The sequence below is a fragment of the Solanum verrucosum genome, unplaced genomic scaffold, assembly GCF_900185275.1.
Source record: "Solanum verrucosum unplaced genomic scaffold, falcon-dt-bn FXZP01000244.1, whole genome shotgun sequence".
Taxonomy (NCBI): Eukaryota; Viridiplantae; Streptophyta; class Magnoliopsida; order Solanales; family Solanaceae; genus Solanum; species Solanum verrucosum.
Window position 1 is genome coordinate 1,057,391 of NW_026019999.1, and position 19,751 is coordinate 1,077,141.

Below are 19,751 nucleotides of genomic sequence, written 5' to 3' on the forward strand. Positions count from 1 at the left end.
ATATAATGGTAGCAGTTGCAACACTAATTGCTGCAAGAGTTGGAACTTTGTAGGCTATTTTCTTTTAGGAAGTGTTGAACACAATATTGTCGTGACCAAAGATGATAGAAAATAAGCTCAAGGAGAAAGGTGCACAAGGATGAAAATGGGAAGCAAATTATGAACACAGTGATCAGGGTATAATCTGGTTGATTTGGGATCCTCAACTAATTGAGTGCATAACTTTGAACAAGGCTGAGCAATATATACACGGCAGAGTAGTTGTGAAGAGGAACAACATAAAGTTCCAATTGGTGGTGGTTTATGGCATGCATACTATTCATACTAGACTTAAACTATGGGAAGATCTGAGAGGGATTTCCACAAGGACACAAGAACCTATGATATGCATCGGAGACTTCAATGCTATTCTCTCAAGTGAAGATAGAAAACTAGGCAATCCATTTCAAAAGGGAGAAATAAGGGACTTTAATCAGTTTATGCTTGATACTGGTATGTCAGAACTGAAATCAATTGGCAGAACTTATACATGGTCTAATGGGCGTACTTGTAGCAAAATAGATAAGAGCAATAGTGAATGGCGAATGAATGCTGAATATGATTCTAATAGAGGTCACTGTAATGAATCCATGTACTTCTGATCATTCCCCTTTTAGTTTGGAGTTAGACAGACAAAGTAGATGCAGTCACAAGGCATTTAAGTTTTTCAATTGTGTTGCTGAGCATCCAGAATTTTTACAACGAGTGAAAGAAGCATGGGTGAGAGGACATAAGAAGGATATGAACGACATATGGCAAATGCTAAAAAGGGTGAAAACAAACCTTAAACAACTCAACATCATGGAGTTTAAAGAAGTGAGTAACAGGGTCAAAGATATCAGAGGTCAACTGCATAGTCTACAAGAGAGTATGAGGGATCCTAGTGCAGTAGCCTTCAACAGACAGCATGAAAAGGAACTGCATATACAATTGGAGAAATGGAGTAAGATTGAAGAAAGTGTTATGCAACAGAAGTAGAGAGTACAATGGCTAAAATTAGGTGATGCAAATACTACATACTTCTTTGCTAACATGAAGAACAGGGTGGCTCAAAATACAATTACATGTCTCATGACCTCAGAAGGCATTAAAGCTCAGATGCAAGAAGCTCTTGAATTGGAAGTGAATACATTTTATAAGGATCTGTTGGGCAAGGCAGCTCAGAATATACCTAGTGTGAGTACAACTGTCATGAAGAATGGAAATACATTAAATAGGGAGCAGCAAATACTACTAGCAACCAAAGTGACAAGGGAGGAAATGATAATAGCATTGCAAGGCATAAATTATATGAAGGCTCCTGGATATGATGGATTCAATGTTTATTTTTTTAAGAGGGCTTGGCCAGTAGTGGGAGAGGATATTATAACTGCAGTATTATTGTTTTTTGAAACAGGAACCATGTACCCACCTATTAATTGTACATCAGTGACTCTAATTCCAAAAGTCGCCAGTCCTACAAGAATTGGGGAATATAAGCCTATTTCATGTTGCACAGTACTGTATAAGATCATTTATAAAGTGATCACAACAAGGTTACAGAAGGTGATGAGCTCCATAGTTGATCCTAACCAGTCAACATTTGTACCACGGAGAGCAATCCATGACAATATCATTCTAAGCCATGAACTAGTGAAAGGTTAGGCTAGGAAAGGTATTTCTAAAAGGTGGATATGAAGAAAGCTTATGTAATGACCCTCCAGGTCATTTCTGTGTCTTGCCTTCTGTGTGTCGTTTAGAGCGTTCCTGTAGCGACCCCAAGTCATTTATGACTTGCTGGGATTGACAGTTCGGTCACTTGGTCGTTTGTTTGGTCTTGGTGCGAGTTTTTGTGTTTTGGAGCTTATGAACCTTGAACGATCATTTTCGATCAAAAGTTCAAGAAGATGACATCGGAATCAAATTCTGACGATTCCATCAGCTCCGAAAGGGTCATTTTAGGCTAGTAGCATGGTTGACATGACTCCCGAGGTTTTTAGTGTGAGTTGGTGCGATTAGGCGTTTTAACTTTAACTTTAAGCCTAAGTTTGACTTTGGTCAACATTTTGAGTAAACGCGCTCGGATGAGAATTCCTTCAGTGCGGTTAGCTCTGGAATGTTGAGTTTGGTCTAGATTGACCCTCCTTTTGTGTCCCGAGATTTTCGATATCTTTCCGAGCCCTTTTGTGGGTTTTGACTTAAAATGGCCTTTGGAAGTGGGACCCACTTTTTATCAAGATGACCTTTGGTGGAAATTTTGACTCCGCCGTTGAGTCCGGAATATCGAATTTGGTATGGTTGCATATCTCGTTTGCGTGCACGGGGTTCCGAACGAGATCGGAGTACCCCGTCGGAGTTTTTAGTTGTTGGAAAAATTGCAGAAAATTGATCGAAAACCTCGGGACACAAAAGGAGGGTCAATCTAGACCAAACTCAACATTTCGGAGCTAACCGCACTGACAGAATTCTCATCCGAGCGCGTTTACTCAAAATGTTGACCAAAGTCAAACTTAGGCTTAAACTTAAAGTTAAAACGTCTAATCGCACCGACTCACACTAAAAACCTCGGGAGTCATGTCGACCATGCTACTAGCCTAAAATGACCCTTCCGGAGCTGATGGAATCATCAAAATTGGATTCCGATGTCATCTTCTTGAACTTTTGATCGAAAATGATCGTTCAAGGTTCATAAACTCTAAAACATAAAAACTCGCACCAAGACCAAACGAACGACCAGGTGACTGAACTGTCAGTCCCAGCAAGTCATAAATGACTTGGGGTCGCTACAGGAACGCTCTAAACGACACATAGAAGGCAAGACACAGAAATGACCGGGAAGGTCATTACAACTTATGACTCTCTTGAATGGAGCTTCTTGGAGCAAATTTTATATGAGATGAAGTTCCCGGTAGTGATGATCAAATGGATTATGCAATGTGCTACTACTGTATCCTACTCATTTCAGGTCAATGGAAAAGCTACAAAGCCATTCCAAGCTAGATGAGGAGTTAGACAAGGGGATCTCATGTCGCCTTTTCTCTTTGTATTAGCCATGGATTATCTCACAAGGGTCTTAAAAAGCCTTCATACTAACCATGAGTTCCATTACCATCCTAGGTGTAAGAGACAAAAAATCATTCAACTTAGCTTTGCTGATGACTTGTTGATGTTCTGCAGGGGAGATATAAAGTCTGTGAGCTATCTACATAAATGTTTTATGCAATTTTCAGAGGCTTCAGGACTGGTGGCAAATGTAGATAAAAGCAGTGTGTATTTTGGAGGAATCAAACAGGCTGTTCAAGACCAAATACTACAATAGCTTCAGTTTATCAAAGGAGAATTGCCTTTTAGATACTTGGGGGTACCCTTGAGTACTAAAAGAATATCTATATCCCAATGCAAGCCTCTTATAGACAAGATGTAGAAGGTATTTGTAGAAGGTTTCTGTGGACAGGGAATGTTAAGGTTTCAAATGAACATACTTTGCTGCTTATGGATCAATAATCTATTAGAAATGTTTATAAGAAGATGAGAGGAGATATGGGGAAAGTGGAATGGATAGTTACTAAAATGTGATGTTTGGTAGAGCTTGGGGCTGCTTGTCCAAGGCTCCTGGATGATTTTGTTTTGGACTGTTCACTTTGGTAATAAATTCAACTTACCAAAAAACTAATATCATCATATGAGGTACTCGATGACTACACAAGTTAGAAACATATTGTCATAAAATGGTCTGAGTTTCCAGTCAGCTTAATGTTGCTATGACGATTGTACAGTAAAACATCAAGAATTACTTATATTGTGACGAGTAAACTGTAATCGCAAACGAAAATTTACAAGGAACAAAACTTAGTCAAAAAGTTAAGGTTAAGAGAGGAAGAAGAGCTTACATGTTCTAAATGAGTTTGTTATCATCACTTGAAAATCCTTAAATAGCCAAAAGTCAATTTTCTCTGTAAAATTTTATCACGAGTTAGCTTTGAAGAAGCAAAAATTAGAAGAATCTGATATTGACAGAGCTCTTCGCAATATTTTCTCCATTAGAATGAGGTTAGTACTATTCAATAGTGATCCAAATTTATAGACTATTTATCATTCTAAAATTTATCAAACGTGCAAATACATTTTAAGATAAAACAACCAGCAATTAATAGCTTTGCTACGCAGAACCAGAACAATAAATTGATGTTTCAGGTAAGTTTTTACTCACATGGTATAATCAAGGATCCGAATAGTCATTCTCTTGAATTGGAGGCTGATAATTAGGGTGTTGCGCTAAAAAAAATTCTTTCAATTGCTTCAGTTCTTTCATCTCATTTTGAAAGTTAGACACGCAATCCTTCAAAGACTGGTTTTCCTTTTGAGTTGAACGTAGCTCAGCCAACAATTCAGCTTTTGAGGAAGTCCCACCTTTCAAATCTGTTGCTTTTACTCCACCTCCAAAGCCAAATACATGACTACGACTTTGAGGTCCAAAGCATTTCTCAACAATTTCTATGCTAGAAAGTGATGGTTCAGACTCCACCAATTCTTGAATTTGAGCCTACAGAGTGTATAGAGGAATTTTTTTTTCCAGATCCCATAATAACTAAATGTTAAGAACATGTTCAATTAACCAAACGCACATGCTTCTCGATTGTTTCAGAATCAACTAGTGTGTTATTCTTCTTGCGAGTCTCGTAAAAGATAGTTGCCAAATCTGGTGGATTGCCATCTTTTCCGCCCTTTACATAAAAGTAAACATGTCAAAGAACGGTTCATCAATATTAAGACAGAAAAAGATTTGATGGTAACACCTTTTGATAAATAATCTCTCTAATTGGCTTGCTACCAATATGATGAAGCATTTTCAGCTTAGCTCTATTTATTGCGTTTCTATTGCTTCTCGCCTATATTTGAGTAACAACATTAAATTCAAATGTTATAAATAAATTATCAAAATGAAATCATAGTATGAAACAAATTACATAATTAGGTAATATGTCAAACCTGAAAATCTTTTGAAGTAAAATGTTCTTTTACCAACCACTCTCATTGCTTCTTTTCTACCCCCTTAGGCATATTCTTAAGAGCCTCTTGGATAGGCTTACCCTTCACATACTTTTCATGCAATTGACCTCTCCATTTATTCCATAACTCTTTCATCCATCCCAAAACATGATCTCTATGACTATTCATGTCATCACTATCAAATTTATCCTATAATGTATCAAATTGAAACATGAAGGAGCACACTAATTAAGCAACAAGAATTGTATTAAGAAGAGAGTAGCCCAAGAAGAAATTGAAATACTTAATCCAATTACCTTAACAACAGCCCACATGTGATTTAGCTTTTCCTCCTTAATGTGTTTCCATGATGATACTCCCAATGGACATATATTACGATCACGAACTATTTTTCCCAAGTGCCTCGAAAATAGATTACTATTCTTCCCAACTGTTCGATTATTGTAAAATGTCACTTTTAGCTTTTGTCCAATATCAAGCAATGCAACTTCTTTGCACTTGTTACTTCCTCAAACCTTTTTATCCATTCCAGTAGCACATGAACCTACATTTACACAATTTATAAATGGTAGAAAATATTGTACATATGATAAACTTGTGATCAAATAGATTTCAGAAATGAAAGCATACTTGTTTCAGCTGTTTGGGCAGACTGTTTAACTTGATCAATAGGAGAAATTGGAATATCAGAATGCAAACGCTCTTTCTCATGAGCCAAGGAAGCTTTATTTGTTGTTCTTAATCCTTGAGATAAATCTAATGCAAGAAATTATATCAGTAAAAATACTTGAATTAAATTAAATTAAATTAAATTCTGAAAAAGAAAAAAAATAAAGAAATCATACTTGTTTCAAATGTTGGGATAGACTCCATAGCATCATCAGTAGAAAGAGAAAATGCAACATCAGTTTGCATATGCTCTTTCTCAAAAGCCAAAAACTTTTTATTCATTGTTCGCAATCCTTGAGAGAAACCTAATGCAAGAAATTGTATCAGTAAAAGTACTTGAATCAAATTAAATTCAATTCTGAAAAAGAAAAAAATTTAAGAAATCATACTTGTTTCAAATGTTGGGGGGGGACTCCATAACATAATCAGTAGAAAGAGAAATTGGAACATCAGCTTGCATATGCTCTTTCTCAAAAGCCAAAAACTTTTTATTCATTGTTCGCCATCCTTGATCAGCAGAAGGTCTTGACATATTTTGACTAACATAACGATCATTTTGATTGAAAGATCTCCCCTCATTTTCAGAATCTTCAATTGAGCACATAGATTTAAGCCCTTGATACTTCCCTTGAGCACCTAGTGCAAGAAATCATATCAGTTAAACATTAACAATAAATTAAATGCAATTCTAAAACATAATATATTGTAGAATCATACTTGATGAATTTGTTTTGATGTATTGCATAAGTTCATCAGTAGATGAAAAAGATGGAATATGTCCTTTCTCAACACTCAAGTAGGTTTTGTTCATTGTTCGCACTCCTTGAGCATTAGACATAGATCTAAGACCTTTTCCTCGTCCCTTTGCAACCACACCTAGTATAAGAAAATCGACAATAAAAAATTAGTATTAAAATTCCTCGTACAAATTAATAACACAAATAAAAATAAAAACCCATACTTGTTTCAGGAAATTGATTGTACTGCATAACTTGATCAGTAGATGGCGAAAATGGAATATCAGTTCTTGACACCCCTAAAGACAACATAGATTTAAGCCCTCTTCCTCGTCCCTTTCCTATAGCACCCGGTGGCACACATGCATATTTAGTAGTAGCTTTCACCCTAGATGCCACCTGATTTTCATCCTTGGATGGTTTCATATCAAACCTAACAAAAAACAAAGACAATGTGTTAACAAAAAAAATGAAAAAACATTCTAAAAATCATATACTTGGCAAAAAAATGAAGACACTATAAAAATAATGTACTAACAAAAATCATGTATCAAAATGTATAATAATGAATATGCTAAAGCTTAAGGAGATACTTCACCTCAATCATTCTTTTTCGTTTATTTTGTGAAGAATTTTCTAAATCTTCAAATTCATTGTCCTTTTGTTGCACAATTTCATAGGAATCACGAGGTTGTACCTTTCTCGCTACACACCAACCTCTATTGGAATTATCATTAGCATAAAATACTTGAGAGGCTTGATCAGCTAATACAAAAGGCTCATTTATTTTCAAAAATCGCCCCCAATTTACACTTACAATGCCATACTCATCTATTTTCACTCCTTTTGTCTTATCATATGCATCAAACCATTTGCATTCAAACAAAACAACTCTTCTATCCGTGAATTGCAATTCAAGAACATCGGTTAAAACTCCATAGTAATCAATGTTGTCACTATGTTTATCAGTTTCACCAACGACAACCACACCACAATTTTGAGTCCTTAAATTTTTATCATAAGCTTCTGCATGGAATCTATATCCATTGACAATGTAACCATTATAATATAATACATATTTAGTAGGACCACGTGAAAGTGCAAGGAGATCTTCCATGATCCGACTATCATCTTCTTTATGCAATTGTGCAACCTATCAACAAGATAAAATTGATCACTTCTAAATGAGTAACTCAATATTAGATTTCCAAATTTGATGTGTATATATTACTCACCTTATCTTGAAACCATTCAATAAATTGTCTATTCCATTCATCACCAGACAAGTGTTGAGTAGAATCTACATGAATTTGTGCAAACTCTCTACAAATTTAAATTGAACCACAAATGTCATACAAAAAAATAATCCTAAAGAAACAAGGCAATGAAGTATGATATGTAGAAAAAAATCATACTCTAGAAATGGTAGAACTTCATCGCAATTCTTTAGTATGTAGATATGTGCTTGCTCTAATTCATTTGCTTCAAGATCACACTGTTTTGGAGCCCCCAATGTTTTTCCAGATTGACAAAATAGAGATAATCCTCCATCAGATTTTTTCAAACCACCATCATAGTTTCGTTCTGGCCTATTAAATTTTGTGTCAATTGTATGCAGATATCTTGAACATAAATTCATACATTCCTTTGCAATGTAACCCTCTGCAATACAACCTTCTGGCCAAACCCTATTACCAATGAGAGATTTCAAAAAATATAACCATCGTTCTATGGGATACATCCATCGATACTGGACAGGTCCACCAAGCATAGCTTCATTAGCTAAGTGAATAGGCAAGTGCACCATGACATCAAAAAATGAAGGCGGAAATACCTTTTCTAACTTGCAAAGAGTTATAGGAATTTGAGCCTCAACCTGCTCCAAGTCATCAACCCTTAATAACTTAGCTCCAATCATATTAAAAAATAAAGATAATTCAATTAGTGGCTCACACACTTCTTTGGACAACATACCACGTAGTGCAAGAGGGAGTAAATGTTGGAGAATAACATGGCAATCATGACTCTTTAAACCAGAAATTTTGTGATCTTTCAAGTTAACACACTGAGAAATGTTGGATGAAAATCCATCTGGAACGTTTAAATTCTTCAAAAACAGGCAGAAATTGTGCTTTTCTTGTGGAGATAAGGTGTAACATGCAGTTGGAACTTCATATTTTTCACCTTTCTGGATAGGGTGCAACTCCGGCCTTATATTCATTTCTTTCAAATCTAGCCGAGTATTAATAGTGTCCTTGGTCTTTCCTTTGGCATTCATAATTGTCCCCAAAATATTATCACATATATTTTTCTCAATATGCATAACATCCAAATTATGTCGCAACAAAAGAGACTCCCAATATGGAAGTTCAAAAAAGATACTCTTCTTGTTCCAATTATCTTTTCGACTATCATGTGATATTTTGATTCTTTCCTTTGGTTCCTTTGTTAACTGTAACCCTTCAAGATCTTGAACTTGATGAAGAATCTCAATACCAAAACGTTTTTTTCGGTGGGAGCCTCTTCTCTTCTGTACCATCAAAGGACTTCTTATCATTCCTCCATTTGTGATTACGAGGAAGATAACGACGATGACCCATAAAACTTTCTTTCTTACAATTGGTCAATCTGATTGAGGAAGTATCTTTGTTGCAACATGGGCATGCCAATTTTCCTTTGGTACTCCATCCAGATAAATTTCCATATGCTGGAAAGTCATTGATGGTCCATAACAAAGAAGCATATAGCTTAAAATTCTGTTTGGTTGATGCATCAAAGGTCTCAATACCAATATTCCATAGCTCCTTCAATTCTTCTACTAAAGGTTGAAGATATGTGTCAATTGCATCACCTGGACTATCTGGACCAGGAATAAGCATGGACATGATAAAATTTTCTTGTTTCATACACAACCAAGGTGGTAAGTTATAAGGAATAAGTACCACCGGCCAAATGCTATATGAGGTTTTTGCATTCCGAAATGGTTGAAAACCATCACTCGCAAGTCCAAGTAGAACATTACGAGGCTCGGCTGCAAATGAAGGATGAAGTTCATCAAATGATTTCCATGCCATTGAATCAGCTGGGTGCCTCATTATTCCATCATCAACTCTTTCGCCATGATGCCATGTCATTAGAGAAGATGTCTTTGAAGACATAAATAACCTTTGAAGCCTAGGTTTTAATGGAAAATAGCGTAAAATCTTTGATGCAATCTTTTTACCTTTTTTGTTCTTTGCTTCCCCGTTACGTTTATCAACTTTCCATCTAGATTCACCACAAACTTTACAAGAATCAAGTAAGTTATCCTCCTTCCAATATAACATGCAATCATTTCTACAAGCATCAATTCTTTCGTAGGAAAGCCCAAGATTTCGAATTACCTTCTTTGCCCCGTAATATGTATTTGGCAAATCGGCTTCATCTGGCAACAACTCCTCTTTTAACATTTTTAACAACATTGTAAATGACTCATTACTCCAACGACCCATACTTTTTATGTGAAGCAACTTAATCAAAGTTGAAAGTTTCGAAATTTTTGAACCTTGATACAGTGGCTTCTCAAAGTCTCCCAATAGGCTATAAAACTTTTTGGCTTCAACATTTGGTTCCTCTTCAAGTGAATCATCACAATCAACATCTAAAGTGTGTCCATAATGATTAGGATAGAAATCTCTCAAAATTTCTCGTATTTCATCCTCATTCTCACAATTTTCTACTTCATTATCATCTTCATCTTCACATTGTGATTCTGGCTCACCTAAGACTTCCCCATGATGATACCAAAAGGTATAATTTTTAATTATTCCATATACTTTCAAATGTGTTCTAACTGTCTCACGTGTTCCTAATGTGGTATTACAACATTTAACACACGGACATCGTATTTCATACATTTCTCCTGTCCTTTGAAAAGCATAATTCAAAAAATTTTCCACCCTGATAAAGTAGGCCTCATTAAGTCGATCATCAACAAGTTGCATCCATTGCTTACTTGGTGCCATAACCTTGGATTATATATAAGAGTTAGATCAATCATACTTTAGGATAACAAATTTACTAAGATGAACATTACTTTCTATTAAACTAGTCAATCATCCTAATAATTAAAAAATAAATATCTAAAATGGACTAATAACATCTTTTCTTTTAATTGAATATGTGCTGCTATATATAATAAAACTAAAAGGTCTTAACAGATGCGACATCCCAAACCTACTACTGAACTTCAAATAAAGACGACAAGTTTAACTCGCAGACATCCACGTGGATGTCGCATAATATAGTACAGAACACTACACACTGCGAGTTAAACTATATTATGAGACATCCATGTGAACTAATGACCTTTTTCATGTTTCACAAAGCTAAACTTATCAACAACTTCTCCAACAATTTTTTTTATCAAACTACACGAGGATCCAAACAATTTCAATAAAACATATAGCATCTAATTGAAAACAACAACCACCAAAACAACAATGACAAACAACCACAAATTTCCATGTAGCATAAGATTTCAAAAATGCGCCACAAGTAGTAACTTTAGAAACCAATATGCAGCACTAGTTGTAGTAGAAAATAACAATTAAAACAATATTTGAAACACCACAAAAAGGAAACTACAATCAAATGCTTTATCAATGCTCATTCACAATTTCGTTTCTTTCTCGTCTAATCTTTTTAGTGTCACATTATACTTAAAAATTGAATACAATAGTTATACAATAAAAAAACCCATTCAAATTCAAAGCACATAAACTGGGAACTGAATTAAAGACACTAATGGTAAAAATATTCTACATATTCATCACCTGATGGAATTTTTTTTTGCAATGCCAGCCTTACCAAAATTTCTTGGCAGCCCTAGCAATTATACAACCCTAACAGAGAAAATCTTAAATAAACTCTCAAATATCTCCTCTTTGAACCTCAACCCCAAGCCTTAACTATAAAACTATCATTTTCAGTCCTTACACAATAACAATGAGTATCTATAAGAGCCCAATCACATAAAATTCGACCAGCAGAAAGAAAAATGGCAGATTTACAGAAAAAGAAGAAGGGGGAGATGAATCAGGAGGAATAAACTTACTTTAGATGTAGATACAAGTTGTAGGTGAAACGTTTTTCTTCCAATAATGCCTTTAAGCTTCAAGATTTAGGAGATTTTTCTGCCAATAATGCCTTCAAGATTCAAGAGTAAGGAGACTTCAGAGCTATGCACAGCGATTTTGGCATATTGCTAGAGAGAGAGAAAAATCTAATAGCTTTATCAATGGATTTGGGGGTTTTAGGTTATAATTATAGAGAGAGAAATTTTTTTAGAGCCTTTTAGTTCCCGCTCTTCCTTGTAGTTCCCGCTGAAAATTTCATTTAGGGACAAGTTTATTTGTTATTAGAAAATAATATAGTCAAATAGAGACTAGTAAATAATATCATCCTTATAAGTATATTTTAGGGACCATATTTATAACTTGTCACTATATTTTGGTCTTTAATAAGCCTTTTTGTTGTAGTGTGACCTCACACAAAGAATGATTCCTTTAAAGTTCCAGAATCAAATGCAACGCTCACACTCACAAAGATGAACACAATGTATGATTTCACCCATAGGTTTGCCCGTATTTTCCAACCAACATTTGTTTCAGCTCACTCAAGATCAAAAAGGTGTTTTCAAGGCTTGTAATGGGGTTGAGTGCAAAGGTATGTCCATTTAGGCTCAATGGCTATAGTACTCATGAAATGTGGTATGAACAACACTTCCTTTCCTTTTCTTCATCATTTTTCATTCGTGCTCACAAGTCATCCCATTATTCACTTTCCATGGAATGTTGGAAAGCCCATTTCTTTTTGTATTTTCACAACTTTATTCCAGAACTTTTTCTTTTTTTTCTTTTTCATTCTTTTCTTCCTCTTTTTGGTATGGATGGGTTCCATTTTTCTCAAAACATGGGTAAAAGGGGACTTTCTTGCACTCCTTGATTTACCTTCTCTTTTCACCACACCCCTAACTTAGACTTAGGCTTTTGGCCTAAGTTGACTATTCAAACAAACCACAAATCATGAGGATTATGGATAATGGATCAATTAAAGGTCACAATGTCATCAAGTTTCTTCCAAGAAAAGGTTAAGGTTCAAAGGGTGCTCAAGCAGGGTTCACGAACTCACAAGGTAGGCCACAAAAAGAGGTATAATGTCAAATTGGTTCACACTCTTTAAAGTTGCCTAATATCATCTCAAGAGTTCACATCACTTAGTAAACCGGACCAACGGGGCAAATTCTAGGTGTCATCATACATGGTTCATGGTAAGCTCATCACACAAGACATTAACACCAAAGTCAAACAAGATTCCACACTTTCATTAGTGTGCAATGTTCATCACAAGAGACTTAATTCGATACATGGTTAGTCACAATGAGATGCAAAGAGTTCACATATTGACTATGCAACTTCATTTAGCCTCATCGTAGCCGCACATTCATTTTAGTTTGATTATGAGCACTATTCAAGTCACCGGTATTGATCAAAACCGATACCCAAATTTGCAAAAGAACAACCACATTCAACACAAACAAGAGTTGGCAAATTTTTTCTAAAAGGTCAAAAATCATTTACAATTCAAAACACAGAGCCACAAGCTCAAACATCCGCAACAATTGGTGTACAACACAATTTCAGCTCAAAACCCAAAAATATATAAACAAAACCAATATTCACAAAAGGTCACAAAAAAGGTGGGCCTCACTCCACCATAAATAAAGTCATTTTCCCTCAAATGCAAACAAAATAAATATTCAGAAGTTAAAATAAGAGTAAGACAGAGTGGGTGGTAAAGAGGAGATCTTATTTACACAGTCGCTCCATCTGTCTAGGCATCAGTGCCTGGTACATCAATCTAGACTTGGGCATCAGTGCCCGGAGTCACCTTAGAAGGAACGGTAGTACCAGACCCACTAGGAGCTGCCATGGACGTCTCGGTCAGTGATGTCTAGATCACCGACTGTATAATCATCTCCTCAAGATCTAGAAAGTGCCCATATATGCTCTCATCTCGTATCTCTATATGTTCCTCGTCGGTCTCAACATCCGACTCAACAACTGCTGCCTCATCCATGTGTACATTTTCGGTGGTGGCCGAAGGAAACTCTGAAGTCTTAGAGCGTCTAAATCATCTGCAACCTCCAGTAATGAAGTGAAGTCAGTAGACTATAGATAGTCTACGTCCTTCCTTAAGTCAGCTAGCTCAATTCTCAAAGCCGTAACCTCGGAGGTCTACCCTTTCCTGCTCTCAAAAGCTATAACTATGGTAGCCAGATCATCAACAAAAGCCCAGAGGGGAGTCAGTGCAGCTAAGATAGCAACCTCAATCATCAAGGGGACATATCTCTCTAATCGGGTCTCCCTCACATCAGCTGAACGGGCCAGATGCCCCATCTTCAGGATCATTACCTGAGTAATCTTGGTCTTCTGGGAGGAAGTAGAGGTGTAACACCCCGTATCTGAAATACACTAAAAATGCAGATTTTGAGAAGTTGTAAGTGCAACCCACGGTTGCCATCCACGGACCGTAGGTTAGACCACGGCTCGTGCTGGTGGTCCGAGGTTCACCACTGCAACCCATCCCCAACCTAGCTCATAAAATTGGCTAAGTCTCGACCCACGGACAGACCCACATTCAGTAGGTAAGACCATAGTCTGTGGTATGTGTCCGTGGATCAAGACTCCTTTACCCAGCCTTTGACATGAACTACGGTCGACCAGTGCAGACCGCCGTTGGATCCACGGTCCGTAGGTCTGACCGTAAGTGAGGGTCAACAGCCAGTTAGATGAAAATTAATGATTGGATCAACTTCACATGGTCATAACTCTTAGCACAAAAGGAATTTTTCACACCATGAGCTACCCCCGAGATGTGGAAACGAGACCTAGGACCATAAGTGATCCCAAGCTAACCCTTCTGGCATGATCATGAGCATACTGAAGATAATAAACTGATGCGGAAGCTAAATCATAAATAAAAATGAAAAGATGGGAATACCCATATACTATAATTAATGAGTTTAATACAAAAAAGATATTAACTCAGTACTAAGCTGAATCTAACTATGTTTGGAGTAAGCCTCTAAACTGACTAGAAATGTTGGGACATGCCCCAACTAGGTCTAGCAAAGCTGAAACTAAAGACTAAAAGCGATAAAGATAAACATGTCACTAGTCCTCAAAGAATGAGGACTCACCACTGATGTTGCTGAACTGAAGATGAGGAACCGACTTAAGCATAATCTAGATGCTGAGAACCTGAACCTACATCACGAGAAGATGTAGTGCACGTATGCGTCAATACTTGAAAGGTACCAAGCATGCATGATAGAGTAAAGGTGAAAGAACATATAACTGAACAAAGCAATAAAGCAATGAAATAATCTGAACATGATATTGATGTTGAATACTGAGTTAGCTGAATACAATGACCAAAATTATAACGTGATGAAACTGAATACTGACTGTACTGTAAATGAGGTCAATGCAATAGAATCTGAGTGAACTGTGGGAGCTACTAATAACCGATAATAAAACAACATGAGCTAAATGTGGAGTCTGATGTATATGCCCCATCAAGTGGACCCAATATACCCGGCCAAAGGTATAGAGGCATGACTGGCGTGATCACTAAACTGATGTTGCCAATAAAGGGGACTTACACCTATGTGGCTCGTAGTTCTAGGACTCTATGGGTACGCTGAACCCTAGTCCAACTCGATATTATGCTACTCCCAATGAATTAAGTGGTTAACTAGTTATGACTGAATTTATGTAAATATTGGATAGCTCAAAACTGAACATGCAAACTGAGAATGCAATAATTAATCTGATAATGATCCATTAATAACTGAGGCATGTATAACTGAATAACTGAGATATCTGACCTAGCATTTGTAATTCAAGAACTAAATAAATACATAGCTAGTATTCTGAAATTCATGCAATAAACTAAGTAATAACGTGATAATCTGATTTGGAACATTTAAATAACAAATTGATGATGATCTGTTGAAATTCTAGAAACCCTAGGTTTGTTCATAATCATCGAATCAAGAATCTGACTTAATTCTAGGGACCTAATGGGCGAAAGGAACCCACTAGTGAAATACCACATACCTAGTGATGAATTCCACGGAGAAATCCTTTGATTTCTGGGCTAGAACTGAAGAAACCTTGTTGCGTTCTTGGAGTTAGGGTTGGTCGCCTCTTTTCTCCTCTTACGCTCTAATTTTTCTAAGTTTTGATTAATGATTTGACTTAGGTAAGTTCTAGGTATGTTTCTAGGCTTAAACTGACTAAAACCTCATAATTTAGGTTCTTAACGGCGTATCTTAGGGGCCCAACGAAATAGGAAAAAACCAAAAGACTCCTGACTTAACTGTTGTTGGAGTGACCGACGGATTGGACCTACGGGTCGTGGATTGGTAGTTCAATCACGGTCCGTAGATTGGGGTCGTCGATCAGCTCTGTGTGATAGGGCTTCACTAAAACAAGCATAACTTTTTACTCGGAGTTCGGATTTTAGAAAACTCGGTAGCGTTGGAAAGAGGATTATACTGTGTGTCCCATAACCTATGATATGATAGATAATTAAATCCTCTTCCCAACGCCACTGAGTTTGCTAAAATTCGTCCTCAGAGTAAGAAGTTTTGCTTGTTTTAGTGAAGCCCTGTCAGGCAGAGTTGATCAACGACCCCAATCTACGGACCGTAGATTGAACTACCAATATACGGCCCGTAGGTCCAATCCGTCAGTCACACCGACAACAATTAAGTCAGGGTTTTTTTGGTCTTTTCCTATTTCGTTGGACCCCTAAGATATGCCGTTAAGACCCTAAATTATGAGGTTTTAGTCAGTTTAAGCCTAGAAACATAACTAGAACATATCCAAGTCAAATCATTAATCAAAACATAGAAATATTAGAGCGTAAGAGGAGAAAAAAGGCGACCAACCCTAACTCCAAGAACACAACAAGTTTTCTTTAGTTCTAGCCCAGAAATCAAAGGATTTCTCCGTGAAATTTGTCACTAGGTATGTGGGATTTCACTAGTGGGTTCCTTTCGCCCATTAGGTCCCTAGAATTCAGTCAAATTCTTGATTCGATGATTATGAACAAACCTAGGGTTTCTAGAATTTCAACAGATCATCATGAATTCGTTATTTAAATGTTCCAAATCAGATTATCACGTTATTACTTAGTTTATTGCATGAATTTCAGAATACTAGCTATGTATTTATTTAGTTCTTGAATTACACATGCTAGGTCAGATATCTCAGTTATTCAGTTATACATGCCTCAGTTATTAATACATCATTATCAGATTAATTATTGCATTCTCAGTTTTCATGTTCAATTTTGAGCTATCCAATATTTACATAAATTCAGTCATAACTAGTTAACCACTTAATTCATTGGGAGAAGCATAATACCGAGTTGGACTAGGGTTCAGCGTACCCATATAGTCCCAGAACTACGAGCCACGTAGGTGTAAGTCCCATCTGTGGGAAACATCAGTTTAGCGATCACGCCAGTCATGCCTCTATACCTTTGGCCTGTATATTGGGTCCTCTCGATAGGGCGTATACATCTGACTCCATATTTAGCTCATGCGATTTTATTATCGGTTATTAGTAGCTCCCACAGTTCACTCAGATTCTATTGCATTGACCTCATTTACAGTACAGTCAGTATTCAGTTTAAGCATGTTATAATTTCGGTCATTGTATTCAGCTAACTCAGTATTCAGCATCTATATCATGTTCAGATTATTTCATTGCTTTATTGCTTTGTTCAGTTATATGTTCTTTCACCTTTACTCTATTTTGCATGCTCCGTACCTTTCAAGTACTGGCACATACGTGCACTACATCTTCTCGTGATGTAGGTTCAGGTTCTCAGCATCCAGATTATGCTTAAGTCGGTTCCCGATCTTCGGTTCGATAGCTTCAGTGGTGAGTCCTCATTCTTCGAGGACTAGTGACATGTTTATCTTTATCGCTTTTAGTCTTTAGTTTTAGTTTTGTTAGACCTAGTTGGGGCATGTCCCAACATTTCCAGTCATTTTAGAGGCTTATTCTAGACATAGTTAGATTCAGCTTAGTATTGAGGTAATATCTTCTTTGTATTAAACTCATCAGTTATAGTATATGGGTATTCCCCATCTTTTCATTTTTATTTATAATTTTGCTTCCACATAAGTTTATTATCTTTAGTATGCTCATGATTAAGCCAACAAGGTTAACTTGGGTTCACTTGTGGCCCTAGGTCCCGTGTCCGCGTCTCGGGGGTAGCTCGGTGCCTAACAAGAGGTACCTGGAGCCTGTGAAGAAGAGGAAGGAGGGGCAGAAGTACCTGAAGTCTCGAAGGCCGAAGTAGGAACAGAGGCCTCTGCAGGTGTGGAATCAACATAAATCTCCAAAGAAGTATCTGTCAGAGCTGCTCTCGTCTTATCAGCCTCCTCACGAGTGTACTCAGCCTTAATACGCTGGATGTTAGTGGAGGAGGAAGGTGTCACCTCAATGTATCTCATGTCATCCCGGGGCACTCCAGCACGTCGGCATCACTCAGTGATCAGGATGGGAAATGACAAGGAAGTCTGCCTCTACTTAGCCTTCATGGCCATCTCCTTCTCAATAAGTAGTCCCATGTCGATGCTCTTCCAGGATATGATAGACCCAAGGTATGCTGCCTTAGGATGGTGGAGGATAGACACATTCTGGAATGGCATGATCGTGCTATTGATAAAGCCAGACCAGAACTGGGTAGCAACACTCATGTTCCTCCTCTCTGTAGGGGCTCCCGCCTCGATCTACCTCGGAGTGGTATTGGAAATCATAGGTGCTAGCAAGCCCTTCAAATCATCTAAAGGACTAAGCAACAGGCAATCTAACATAAAGGTGCGTAGAATGCAGAGCTCTACCCAGTACAATGTTTATGTACTCACTATTGCACCCACTTTTCTTTCCCCGTACCATGAAACACTTTACCGGTCTGAATTAGCTCACCTTCTTCTTGCTCTTTGGGACTAAGTCACCGTAGGCTGTATAGAACTCCCGGACCCATGAAAGAATGTAAGGGCCTCAGGGCCTATGAAACTGATCAAACCTATGGTAATGGAGGGTGTCCCTCAGATCTGAGTATTTACCCTTCAGGCTCTCTGTGGATAACTTCTTCTCCTCGAGGATGATTTGCAAACCATCATCTTTCAATCTGTTGAGAAGCCTAGGCGGAGGGATAACTGGTGGTACAGGAGCCACGGGAGCTGGCACTGAGTCTACTGGTGTGGAAACATGAGGGACTACGACTGAGTCAGGTTGAGATCTAGCTCGGATTTCATTCCGCTGGGACTGCAAAGGTTGGTCATCCTCAGGCTAAGATAAAGCAACCTGGGAACCAGTAGTCAGCCTGTTGGATATGGGACTCTTGCCCTTGCCTTTGTCACATGGAAGAGGCTCTTGTCTTCCCTTCTTTGGAGGATTTTATCCCCCTTCATTTATAGTGATACCCCTTACTATTTTCCGGGGTGGCATGTCTATATTTGTTCGTACCATATCTGCAAAGCATCGAGTTAGAAACAACTCAATCAAATTCACAGAAAAAAAGTTACAGACTTCGCCGATCCATTCGATGAGTAACCAAATCACTTTGGCGAGCCAAATCGGGCTCGCCGAAAGGATTGGCTCTAAACTCTTGGCAAGTCAGCGAATCATCTATATCTTTCGGTGAGGAAAGGCTAGCCCGCCGAAATTTATAGTGCAAAAAGGCTACATGGATGCAGACAAAAGGCGATCAAGAAGTCTTTCGGCGAGTCACCGAGTGCTCTCGGTGACCTTAGGCTTCTCGCCGAAAGTTACAGATCCCAACAACACATTAAGCATGGAATTGAAGGCAACATGGGTAACTTCGTCAAACCGTCGAGTGGTTCGGCGAGCTCGACCCAGCTCACCAAACGACCCAACGTGCCTACTTTGAATCCATCTTTTCGAATTCAACCTTCCAACCCCGAAAAACAAAATAAAAGCATGCCCAACTCAAATTAAAACAAGACCCATAACACCCATTACCCTGGGATACTCAGACTTCTCCGATTTTTCCAAATTTGGCCAATGGACGACTTTTGCCCTTAAGAATAACGCACCCGTTCTATCATTGGGTAATTTACGTGGTTTGGTACAAATACGGGCTACTCAGACTTCACCCAACTAAACTAAACAACATGCAAGCACAACCCCACAAAATTTAATTCATTTTAAATCACAAGAATACGGG

General features: G+C 37.6%; 2 protein-coding genes and 1 pseudogene across 2 annotated transcripts; 1 reads left to right on the forward strand and 2 right to left on the reverse strand.

Moving 5' to 3' along the window:
- Positions 1-1,071: 1,071 nt before the first annotated feature.
- LOC125819396 (uncharacterized) lies at positions 1,072-3,337 on the forward strand. The gene is made up of 2 exons (XM_049498830.1): positions 1,072-1,678; positions 3,249-3,337. The coding sequence occupies exons 1-2, from the start codon at positions 1,072-1,074 to the stop codon at positions 3,335-3,337; spliced, it is 696 nt and encodes a 231-aa protein (XP_049354787.1).
- A 900-nt stretch (positions 3,338-4,237) lies between these two features.
- LOC125819398 (uncharacterized) lies at positions 4,238-5,901 on the reverse strand (annotated as a pseudogene).
- Positions 5,902-8,923: 3,022 nt separating this feature from the next.
- Positions 8,924-10,438, reverse strand: LOC125819399 (uncharacterized). Its single transcript, XM_049498831.1, has one exon. It carries the CDS (start codon positions 10,436-10,438, stop codon positions 8,924-8,926), a length of 1,515 nt encoding a protein of 504 aa, XP_049354788.1.
- Between the last annotated feature and the right edge of the window lie 9,313 nt (positions 10,439-19,751).

Excerpts from the sequence above, each read along its gene's own strand:
- LOC125819399 (XM_049498831.1), bottom strand. The coding sequence starts at position 10,438 with ATGGCACCAAGTAAGCAATGGATGCAACTTGTTGATGATCGACTTAAT.
- LOC125819396 (XM_049498830.1), top strand. The coding sequence starts at position 1,072 with ATGAAGAACAGGGTGGCTCAAAATACAATTACATGTCTCATGACCTCA. Across the intron at positions 1,679-3,248 it reads AAGCCATGAACTAGTGAAAG|AGGCTTCAGGACTGGTGGCA; the intron begins GTTAGGCTAGGA and ends TGCAATTTTCAG.